The 11,886-nt window shown below is 43.9% G+C and overlaps 1 protein-coding gene across 1 annotated transcript in view; it reads right to left on the reverse strand.

Annotated features, from left to right (window-relative positions):
- Positions 1 to 260: 260 nt before the first annotated feature.
- The window catches only part of LOC308706007 (dynactin subunit 1-like), a gene marked incomplete at its 5' end in the record, with an annotated part of 12,652 nt that continues 1,026 nt past the window's right edge, over positions 261 to 11,886 (reverse strand). Inside the window, 16 exons of the mRNA XM_081391378.1 lie at positions 261 to 1,535; positions 1,623 to 1,712; positions 1,803 to 1,876; positions 2,354 to 2,531; positions 2,604 to 2,734; positions 3,309 to 3,472; positions 3,556 to 3,698; positions 4,327 to 4,452; positions 5,583 to 5,714; positions 5,929 to 6,090; positions 6,813 to 7,025; positions 7,437 to 7,505; positions 7,582 to 7,750; positions 8,443 to 8,600; positions 9,604 to 9,756; positions 11,435 to 11,548. Of these exons, the coding sequence (XP_081247504.1) occupies positions 1,398 to 1,535; positions 1,623 to 1,712; positions 1,803 to 1,876; positions 2,354 to 2,531; positions 2,604 to 2,734; positions 3,309 to 3,472; positions 3,556 to 3,698; positions 4,327 to 4,452; positions 5,583 to 5,714; positions 5,929 to 6,090; positions 6,813 to 7,025; positions 7,437 to 7,505; positions 7,582 to 7,750; positions 8,443 to 8,600; positions 9,604 to 9,756; positions 11,435 to 11,548 (2,214 nt within the window). The 3' untranslated portion in view covers positions 261 to 1,397. The remainder of the gene's footprint in view (positions 1,536 to 1,622; positions 1,713 to 1,802; positions 1,877 to 2,353; positions 2,532 to 2,603; positions 2,735 to 3,308; positions 3,473 to 3,555; positions 3,699 to 4,326; positions 4,453 to 5,582; positions 5,715 to 5,928; positions 6,091 to 6,812; positions 7,026 to 7,436; positions 7,506 to 7,581; positions 7,751 to 8,442; positions 8,601 to 9,603; positions 9,757 to 11,434; positions 11,549 to 11,886) is intronic.

Consider the following 11,886-nt stretch of genomic DNA (forward strand, 5'->3'; position numbering starts at 1 on the left):
TTCCAGAGCCCAAGCCATGTGTGGAGGTGATCCCGACTATCTCTAGTCGGAACCTCTCAACCTCACGCACAATCTCAGGCTCCTTCCCCTGACGTTCCACATCCCTAGAGCTAGTTTCCGTGTCCAGGGATCGGGTTGTCGAGGCCCCCACCTTCGACTGCCGCCCGATCCTCTCAGCACCGGCCCCTTACGGTCCCTCCTGCAGGTGGTGAGCCCACGGGAAGAGATAACGAGTGTGGAAAAAGAGTCAAACACTAAAATACAATTTTCCCATCTTTATTGCAGTCGTCTCCATCAAGAAACATGTGAAATATGCATAAACTATTAAAAACATTGAAGCAAGTGAATAAATGTAAATCCACCAGAGATCATGTTATAGTGAAGAACACACTTCTGAGTGGATCTCTAGCCAAGCGCTGATACAGGAGTGTTACTAAACTAGCACTGCCTTCTCAGAGACTCCTGGTTTCCTACAGTATTAGGAGTGGGCTTTGCTAGTGTGAGTACATTAACCTCTTCACCCAAGCAAGCCTTCGTTCTAAACATGACAAACACACACGTGAAATGTGAGACCAGTTTCTAAAACATTAGACTAAATAGGAAAACGAAGCATAGATGCAAAAAAATATCGCAAGCTTTAAGTTCAGGGTGTTTGATGACAGGAATTCATGTGGAAGCCTTTCTGCCACTCAAAAAACTATATTTTATCTTGTGAGATAAAAAGTCGCTATTACTTTTTAAATTTTATTCCATGGGAGACATTTTTAATGTACTCCTCTGGCTTCCTTAATGAGAAACACAGGAGAAACGCAGCTCTGGTCTGAATGGCTTCTGGAGGAGACGATCTTTGGCTCGGTCAGTCTGAGAGCCTGATTGGTTCCTGAGGCGGCGTGAGCGTTTGATTGGCTGAGCCTGTGTTTATGTCATGAGGAGGCAGTGTGTGTGTGTGTGTGTGTGTGTGTGTGTGTGTGTTTATGTCATGAGGAGGCGGTGCACACACTGCAGCTGATGCAGGGACAGCACGAGGGAGTGTGTGTGTGTGTGTGTGTGTGTGTGTTTATGTCATGAGGAGGCGGTGCACACACTGCAGCTGATGCTGGGACAGCACGAGGGAGTGTGTGTGTGTGTGTGTGTGTGTGTATGTCATGAGGAGGCGGTGCACACACTGCAGCTGATGCAGGGACAGCACGAGGGAGTGTGTGTGTGTGTGTGTGTGTGTGTATGTCATGAGGAGGCGGTGCACACACTGCAGCTGATGCAGGGACAGCACGAGGGAGTGTGTGTGTGTGTGTGTTTATGTCATGAGGAGGCGGTGCACACACTGCAGCTGATGCTGGGACAGCACGAGGGAGTGTGTGTGTGTGTGTGTGTGTGTGTGTGTGTGTGTGTGTGTGTGTTTATGTCATGAGGAGGCGGTGCACACACTGCAGCTGATGCTGGGACAGCACGAGGGAGTGTGTTTGCTCCTGACCGCGAGCGCAGGGGATCATCACCTTCCCCACCAGCAGCGAGCCGCTCTTCTGCTCCTCTTTCGCCTGAGAGAGGATCATGGGAAGGTTAATGAGAGAGGATCATGGGAAGGTTCACACACTGATGTGTGTGGTGTGTGTGAGTGCTCTGACCTTGACAAACGAGGGTGACGGGAAGGTGGCGAAGTCTGACGGCACACGCGCTCCGGGCCGCTGAGACACCACGTGCTGCGACACTTCAGCCTGAAACACACACACACACACACACACACACGATGAGGGAAGCGCTGACACACACCTGTGAGTGATCATCACACACACCAACACACTGACCTTCAGCTTATCCAGCGCGTCACTGAGAGAATTCAGCCTGGCCGTCTGTTCCAGCAACTGAGCGCTCGCACTCGCTGCACACACACACACACACACACACACAGAGACTCATTTAAATGTGAGGATCAGCAAGAGGAAAGACATTTATAATGTTACAGAAGATTCTATGTCAAATAAATGCTGTTCTTTTGACTTCCATAGAAAACAGCTATTTTAAACTGTAATAATATAAATAACATCAAAAAATGTAAAAAGTGTAAACAAAACATAAAATGTACAAACTGTAAAAAGAAAAGTAATTTGTTTTTAATTTAAAAAATATAGAAACTGTAAAAAAAGTAAAAACTAAAAAAGCAAACATTGAAACTGTAAAAAAAAGTAAATGTAACAAAATTTACAATTGCAAAAACTGTTTAAAAAAAACCTACAATTGTACAAAAAATGAAATCTTTTTTTTTTTTTTAACAGTACAAAAAAATAAAAACTGTAAAAATAGTACAAGTATAAAGTATAAAACAGTAAAAGCAGTAAAAGCTAGTGTGACGGACGACCTGAGCTCTTGCCGCTGATGTCCACCACTCTGAGTCCGGCGCTCATCTTCAGCAGGTTCACCAGCATCAGATCCGTCCGACGGCACAGAGACCCTGAAGCCCCCTCTCCCGCCTCTCCCGTCATGTTCGGCACCGTCAGCGGCGGCAGCGACGACAGCTGCACACGCATCTTCTCAGCCTGAGGGCGGAGGTCAGAGGTCAGAGGTCATGCCGCACCTGTGTTCGCGCTGTAATGGAGGGTTATAATGACCTTCAGCCTGTAGTTCTCGCTCTTCAGCTGCTTGATTGCGAGTCGCTGCACGTCGATCTGCTGTTTGAGGAGAGGAGAGTCCACGACCTGAACCGCACCCGAGACTCCGCCCACACCGGAAGACACGCCCCCTGCAACACAACACACAACGGTTCCACATCGCAGTGTTTGTAAAGCAGGTTTCAGTGGCTCAGAGCGATGGGAATCTGTGTGACCTTCCCGTCTCTCTCTTGAGTCCAACACTGAAGTGATTAAACTGCAGTTCATCCACTGGCCACTAGAGGCCGGCAGCAGAAGAGACTCAATCCCATAAACCCCTGTGTTAATATACCCAGCTTTACAGCAGAGACAAACATGCTTACAAAAAGTGGTTTTGGTCTATAAAGCTGATGTAAAAACTAACAAAAAAAAGTAAAAACTGCAAAAAAAATTAAACACTTAAAACAATGTAAAAAAGGTACAAACTGTAAAAAAAGTAAAAACTGTTAAAATTTGAATTTACAAAGTTTAAAAACTGTAAATATTTTTAAAAACAAAGTAAAAACTGTTTAAAAAAAAGTACAAACTACAAAAAAATATAAAGACAAAAAAAAGTAACAACTGTAAAAAAGAAAAGAAGTAAAAACTGTAAAAAGTAAAAACTACAACAAAAAAACCTGTAAAAGTGTAAACCTGTAAACCTGTAAAAGTGTAAAAGTGTGGCACCTGCGACGGTTCCAGTGACGATGGAGGCGATGCCAGACGCCGGCGGCCCACGCACGCCTTCGCCAGCTCGTGATTGGCTGCTGATCCTCTGCTTTAGCTCCGCCTTCTCTGACTCCAGCTGATCGATATCCGCCTGTAGCGCGTCCATGGTCTCCTCAAACTCCCTGCAGAAGCAGACATGCATTAATGCGGTTCAGCTCATTCGCTGTGAGATGATCATGTGATATATCCGATGGCGAACTCGCACTTCTCCTTCTTCTTCAGGAGACTGAGCGCCTCGTCCAGTTTTGTCTGGATCTTCTCCACGCGCTCGTCTGCGTCTCTGGTGGACGTGTCCAGCTTCTTCTCCAGCAGACTCAGACGAACACTGGCCTCGCTCAACTCCTCGCCCTGAGCCAGACAACACACACACACACTCACACACTGTTATATACAGTCAAACCTACATGTATTCAGACTCCTTCAACATTCCTCAATCCTCACATTATCTCAGTTTATTCGCTATAGTTTAGAGAATGGTAATAAAATATGAGCAGAACTCAGCTGATATTTGACTGGTTTAGTCCGTCCTTCTGTTATCCTTCTGTTATTTACCCAGCTGGTAAATTTAACTACACAATTAGATAATACCAGTTTAGCTCAACCAATCACCAAGCAATGCTTCATTGTGTTCAGTCTGTGTGTGAAAAGAGCATTAGCAATTAAAGACAACACACTTCAGCAGAACATGATCAGCTCAAAGTGTCTGAATCATTATTGGTCTGAAATGTCACAGGTAGTCACTGTATGAAGAGTGTTTGGGTGTAATATGTCTCAGTTTACTTTACTCTGCTCTCCTCTCTCACACTAATGAACTATAGTGTCCTGCACACACTAGTGAAACAATATCAGACATGATATCTGGTGTCTGGTGTAACTAACTATCAGTGTGAGAAATGTTGAAGGTGTCTGAATAACATTTTATAACATTTCTCGCGTATATTAAAGACAGAGAGCCGAACACAGAGTGACCCCTGACCTTGATCTTGAGGGATTTCTTCAGCTCTTTGATGACGGTCTCTCGGTCCTCCAGTTTATTTCCCAAACCCTCGGCGTCCGTCATCTCGGCTCTCACCGCAGCCGCACGCAGCTCCACCGGCGGAGGCTGACACACACACACACACACACACACACCAGATGAGATGGGTAGGTTTAGGGGTCGGGTTAGTGCGTGTGTGTGTGTGTGTGTGTGTGTGTGTGTGTGTGTGAGTGAGTGAGAGAGAGAGAGAGTGTGTGTGTGTGAGAGTGTGCGTGTGTGTGAGTGTGTGAGAGTGAGTGAGAGTGTGAGTGTGAGTGTGTGAGAGTGAGTGAGAGTGTGATGGTGTGTGTGTGCGTGTGTGTGTGTGAGTGTGAGTGAGAGTGAGAGTGTGAGAGAGTGAGTGAGAGTGTGAATGTGTGAGAGTGAGTGAGAGTGTGATGGTGTGATGGTGTGTGTGTGTGTGTGTGTGTGTGTGTGTGTGAGTGTGTGTGATGGTGTATGTGTGTGTTGGTGTGTGTGTATGAGAGTGTGTGAGAGTGTGTTGGTGTGTGTGTGCGTGTGTGTGTGAGTGAGTGAGAGTGTGTGAGTGTGTGTGATGGTGTGTGTGTTTGTGTGAGAGTGAGTGAGAGTGAGTGTGTGAGAGTGTGAGAGTGTGATGGTGTGTGTGTGCGTGCGAGTGTGTGCGAGTGTGTGAAAGAGTGTGAGAGTGTGTGAGAGAGTGTGTGAATGTGTGTGTGTGTGTGTGTGAGAGTGTGAGTGTGTGAGAGTGTGTGAGAGTGAGTGAGAGTGTGAGTGTGTGAGAGTGAGTGAGAGTGTGATGGTGTGTGTGTGTGTGAGTGTGTGTGATGGTGTATGTGTGTGATGGTGAGTGTGTGTGTGTGTGTGTGTGTGTGTGTGTGTGTGTGTGTGTGTGTATGAGAGTGTGTGAGAGTGTGATGGTGTGTGTGCGCTTGTGTGTGTGAGTGAGTGAGAGTGTGTGTGATGGTGTGTGTGTTTGTGTGAGAGTGAGTGTGTGTGCGTGCGAGTGTGTGCGAGTGTGTGAGAGAGTGTGAGAGTGTGTGAGAGAGTGTGAGAGTGTGTGAGTGTGTGTGTGTGCGAGTGTGTGAGAGAGTGTGAGTGAGTGAGAGAGTGTGTGAGTGTGTGTGTGTGTGTGTGTGAGAGTGAGTGAGTGAGAGTGTGAGTGTGATGGTGTGTGTGTGTGCGAGTGTGTGAGAGAGTGTGTGAGTGTGTAAGAGTGAGTGTGTGTGTGTGTGTACCGGGCGCTGTGGTCTCTCTGCGTCGTACTCTCCCTCCTGCATGGCGGTGGCCATCTTGTTCATGGTGGCGATGACGGCGCTGCAGGACTGGCGTAAACACTCGTACGCGTCGAGCCCGTGAGAGCCGTACACCTGCCGTCACACACACACACACTGTTACTCGGGCTGGGGATCGTGGGAAATTTAATGATTCTGATTCTGCTTATCGATTATCCTTTCTAATTCCGATTCCAATAAGGTGAGGAAAAAACAACAACTTAGATATCATTCACATTTAGTCTTATTGTAAACATGTAATTGCATTTTTAACGGCGAGCGTGAGACGGTGATGATGCGGGTCGTGTACCTGCTCCACTGCTTTAAACGTCACGTCCTCGAGTGTGAGAGCCGCCAGTCCCTCGGTCTCGGGCATTGGCGCGATCATCTGAGCCCCGGCCGCCGCCACCTCCTGCAGGACGGCCACCACGCGGGTCAGGTGCTTCCTGCAGTCCGCCAGCGCCTCACACACCTGCAACACACACTCACCATGAGGAGCGCCGCTCTGAGGACACCGGTGTGCGGTAGGGCTGTCAAAACAGCTGAAAAGCTCAATTAAAATTTCTTTTGTAAATATTGGCAAAATTCTAATCAATATTCGAATTCTAAAGGCAATACGTAATGTTCCAGGAATAAAGTGCTGTGTTGTCTCCTCTGTCCACAAGAGGGCGCAAGCGAGCGATAAGCAAATATAACCAAATCAAGCATCGCATCTTTTATTGAAATGAAATGACATTCACTTTTTAAACTTTTGAAACAACTGTTCTTAAAGGTGCACTGTGTGGATTTTAGCGGCATCTAGTGGTGAGGTTGTGAATTACACCCAACAGACGTTACGGTGGCCGACAGGAAGTGAGGTTTCTTTACAAAGATCAATCAAGAAATGATGTGTACTTAATTATTCAGTAAAACGATGTTATTGCAAATATTATTGTCACTTGTTCATCATTGTGTCAGTGTTTTATTCGCTGACTTTAGCTCGCTTCTTTACACGAAGAACAACACAGTGACGAAACGCGTTTGTCCGTTCAGGGCCACCGTAGAAACATGTCGATGTAAGCGGACCCGCGGTGTGTGTAGAGAGAAATGCCTCGTTCTAAGCTAATAAACACACAACGCTTTATATAAGGTCTTTATACACCATTACACACGTTTTTTTAGTTTTTTCGATGATGTTTCTGTGCCCTGGCGTACCTGAGGCTGGAAGCTGAGCGCGGCGGGGATCCCAGGGGCGTCGGTTCCAGGCATTCGCCGCCGGATCTTCTTGCAGAACTGGCGAATGTCCCCGCAGGAAGTGTCCAGGTCCCTCAGGAGCACCGTAAGCCCCGCCCCTTCCTGTCCCGCCTGCAGGAACGCCCGCAGACGCCCGACCTCTGACCCCACGCAGTCCAGCGCGCTCTGGGTGAACTACAGGCACAGATGATCACACACACTCACAAACCTTCACTTTTAGCAGAGGTCTTATCGTTATTAAAACTGAAACTATTACTAGGATAAACCTGAAATAGAATAAAACATGAATATGAGATGAAAAAGTTGAAAAAAGTTCTGAACAGGATAAATATATTTTGCTTCTTGAAATAAAATAAGCTAGTTTTAGTTTGACGAAGTAACAAAATTGCCAAAACTAAAGCTGAAATAAAAATGAATAAGAACTTTATAGGCATTTGAAATTGAAAAAAAAAAAACTAAAATTATAATATACATAAAAATATGTTCACTAGAGCAACTAGAGCAGAGCAATTCTGATGCAGGTGATGATGCAGGTGGTTCTGACTCAGTGATTGGCTGATGCAGGTGATGATGTCAGTGACGCACCTTGATGTGGTCGGCCAGCTGTGTGCTGCAGTCCTCAGGCTGTTCGGACAGGTGAACGCTGTACAGTTGCTGCAAGAACAAACATTCAGCACTGAAACACACACTACACTGATCACATGTGTAATATATGTGTGTGTGTGCGCACCTGGTAGAATCTGATGGCTTTGGTGAGCGGCTCCACCTGCACGGTCTCGTCGAGCTGGTCTTTGTGAAGCAGGTCGATGAGGAAGTCCAGCGAGCGCTCGTGAACGCTCATCTCCGAGTACAGCGTGCCCAAGCGCTTGTACACCTCCACCCCGCACTGGCCCAGAGCGCTGACAAACACACACACACACATGAGCAACTGCATCCTTTATGGTCACGGGTCTTCTTCAGAGCAGAAGATATCGGGTAACACTTCACAATAAGATTTAAAACCCAGTAATCACTGTTGCAGTGTAAATGCCTTCAGTAATCAGACTGTAGATATATCTAAACACCAATCAGGTGCAGCATCCGCTGTTGTAGCCTAAGAGTTTAAGTGTAAATTAATGTTGAATGATGACCACATTAACATGTTAAAGTCCCCCTGTGGTGAAAACAAAGGTTTTAATGTTGCTTGTGTGTCTATGTGGTGTTTTTAATATGCTTTAATAAGACACAGCATGTGTAAATTCATAAGTCGACACCATTTGCTGAGTATTTCCTCCTTAAAACTGCAGTGAACCAAAGACAGTCTCAAAAACACGCTTTGAAATCGCTGGTGTTTCTGACGTCACAAACTACCTTGTAGCCAATCAGAGTGGAGAAGGGGCTCATTTGCATATTCATAGAACCGCGCATACTAAATGAGGCAAGGGTGTCAAGTTACATTCAAGATATTTTAAAGGAATAAATAATTTTTTTTGTTCAATATGTAATTTTGGAGATCAAAGATGAGCTTTAAGGGATAGAGTGATGGACTACAGGGGCACATTGACCATCAGCCCTGGTTATGTGATGTGCAGTGTTGCGGACGGACACGTACAGCTCGTATTTATGCAGCGTGGCCTGAAGCAGCGTCAGAGAGTAAACCAGACCCGAGGCAAAGCTCAGCTGTTCTCCAGCGGCGCCGCGGAGTCCAGAGCGCTCCACAGAACCGGTCAGATCGAACTTCTCCTGCGCCTGCTTGCTGATCAGCTCCGCCTGACACACAGTTCATCACATCAACACACTCATCAGTGAGAGACATGCATTAACCAGGCAGTTCGCTCACATCAACCACTAATGCAGCAGTTACTGCTTCAGGAACACGAACAGTAGAGGAAGACACTGCATGTGTATCAGTGTATGAGATCTTAACCCTCTGGTGCTCTTCAGTCACTTCGGTCTGAAAAATTTCACTTTTTTTTTAATGATTTTTTTTACTTCATCGGAATGGTACAAAACTTGGTAAGGGTTTTGGCTGTGTGACCACAAAAAAAAAAATCATGGACATGATTCGAAAAGGTTTAGTCACACTTGAGCTCCTTGCGGTCAGAAACGAGGACATTGGAAATGAATGAGATGAGTTTCCTCTAGTGGAAGCGTTTTGAACTGCAGCCGAACAACATCTCACTGAAAGATCATTGTTTTTTGAGATATCAAGATCATATGTGAAACACAACTTGTTTAGATATATGTCTTTTATTTACTTGCATTGCAAACGTGATTTTGAAAATATAAATTTCGTATAAAAATTGAAAATAGTATTTTTTTGTGCATTTTTTATAACAATACACGTAAAATTCTGTAACTTTTTTTAAAGTCACTTTTTAAAACGTTTGTTCACGTCAGCAATAATCTGCCAAGTGTCATGTTTGAAAAGAGATCAAACTTCAGCCTGTCACTCTAAAGCGTTCAAGATTCACGACAGTTAAAGTTGTAAATGTAATTTTCAGGCCTTTGCTCAAAAATTGAATAAATGGATTATAAATACAGCATAAATATAATGTAGTAATCCCCTACCTAAAATATAGCACATTCATTTCGTTGATTCGGTCATTTGTGAGCGACACGTGAAGAGCACCAGTGTTTAAATGCTGCTGATGGCATATATCTTCCTGCGAATCCACACATGACTCCCGGACAGCAGTGATGTCACTGTTAAAGTAGCTGGAAAGTAAATGGAGAGCCTGTTTCCGAGGCTCATGAAGGAGTGGATCGTCACCTTGCAGATGAGTCTGGGAATCAGGAGCAACACCAGAATGCAGTCGTGATCTCCTCCGTGCCTCAGGAACGACTCCGGCATGAACGACGTCAGCAGAGACACCTGGCGGTTCGCCTGATTCACCTCCATCTTACGCAGCTCCATCTCGATGGCCTACACACACACACACACACACACACACACACACACACACACACACACACACACACACACACACACACACACACGTGTTAATTTCGTTAACGAAATCATGACGAAAAATATTCATTGATGACCATTTCTTCCATGACTAAGACGAGACGTTAACGAGACGACACCAACATCATTAAACGATAACTCTGACTATATCAGCATGCGACATCGCTGACGAAAAAAGACGAGACTGAAATGTAGTTAACAAATCAAAGCATTTCTAACACCTCTCTTTGTTTTTGCATTACAGCCGCTACGAGCTTTCATGCCTGCGGTTGCCAGATTTCAGCTTTTCTGTTAAAAGGACACGTTTTCTACATGATGTTTTACTTAATATTTGCAATCTGGCAACATGCGTCATGCTCTCTCTACACTGATGAAGTAAACAACACCAAAAACACATCAAAAACACAGATGAGCATGTAAGCTGGAGTCCAGCGATCTCCATTAGAGATATTCTGCTCATATGAAAGTGTCATTCAGCCAGTCTGAGTTTCTGTGACTAAAATGGCGATCAAACCTGTAATAATTCCAAACATTAATCTCGACATAATAATAAATGCACATATGCAGTTCAATGTGACAATAATTTTTTTTATTTTTTTTTTGCTGTTGTTTTAATAAAAAACATGAATGTAATTTGGAATTATGAGAAATTTCACATTTACATTTGAGAGAAAAGTCTTGTAGAGAATGGGTTAATTTATGACAAATAGCATATGAAAAAAATCAGGAAACTAGATTAGGTGAAATAAACCATGCATACGAGTTCTCTGAGACTATTATGAGACATTCTCTAGATTTGTACTTGTATATGAAAGTGCAATAATTTTGATGAAATGCACATATGAATTTCTCAAATGACAACAATTATTGTGATTATATTTTTAAGCAAAATAATCGTTAGCCTATTATAAATGTAACCATTATGCAGCATGACGAAAATATGACTAAGTTTTCATTGACTAAAACTAGACTAAAGTGCCCAGGCTTCTAGTCGACTAAACATTGACTGAATGAAAACAGGGCAAGGCTGACTAAATATAATAAAAACTAAAAAGTACATTTGACACAAGACTAAGACTGAATGTAATTTAGTCGTTTTATTGAAATACTTTGCACTAACTTCATAAAATTAAACAATAAAACACAACTTCAACATTTATTAGGTGAAAAAAAAAAGACTGTATCCTACTAGATATACTGATGCCTGTCACAAAAAGAGGGAGGACTAATCAGTAATGCGCTTACACACACACATTCACTCATACACACACACACACACACACACACACACACTCCCATGCTCACACACACAAACACTCACTGAATTCTAAACTGTTCATAGAATTCTGAAATGTTGATTAAATGTTCTACTTACCTTTTTATTTTATTATTTATTTATCTACTTATTTATTTCATGTATGTACATGTATGATGATTGGAAATGCTTTGGCAATACATTGAAATAACTGTCATGCCAATAAAGCACATTTGAACTGAATCGAATTGAATTGACTAAATGTAAAAATAGCTAACAAAATAAACACACACACACACACACACACACACACACACACACACACACACAAACACTGTGAGTGTCCGATCACGGTGTGTTTGAGGGTTCTAGCGGTACCTTGGCGTACGCTTTGGTCTCTGCAAACTTGATCTTGAAGTCGAAGAGCTCTGCCGTCGGCTGCTGGAGCTCCGCTGAGCTGCTCTGCTGATTGGTCAACTCTCGGTTCACCTCCTGTTTACACACACCAGAAAAGAGGGTCACATGTAGAATCAAGGAAGAATGAGGGACGACAAAGTTTGACTACAGACGAGTCACACTAGGAAAATCTGGACGAGAAATATGAGCAAAAACACACAAATATAACATGGAGGGAAATAATCAGCATACACAAGGACTGATCCAGATGTAATCATATTCTCATGTAAACACCGGCTGATGATAATGTATTGCTGGCAAATATAATATATATATATATATTAGGGGTGGAACGGTACACAGAAGTCACGGTTCGGTTCATACCTCGGTTCAGACATCACGGTTCGGTACGAGTTCGGTACAAGGGAGGGAAA

Source organism: Scardinius erythrophthalmus, assembly GCF_964197995.2.
Source record: "Scardinius erythrophthalmus genome assembly, chromosome: 2".
Taxonomy (NCBI): Eukaryota; Metazoa; Chordata; class Actinopteri; order Cypriniformes; family Leuciscidae; genus Scardinius; species Scardinius erythrophthalmus.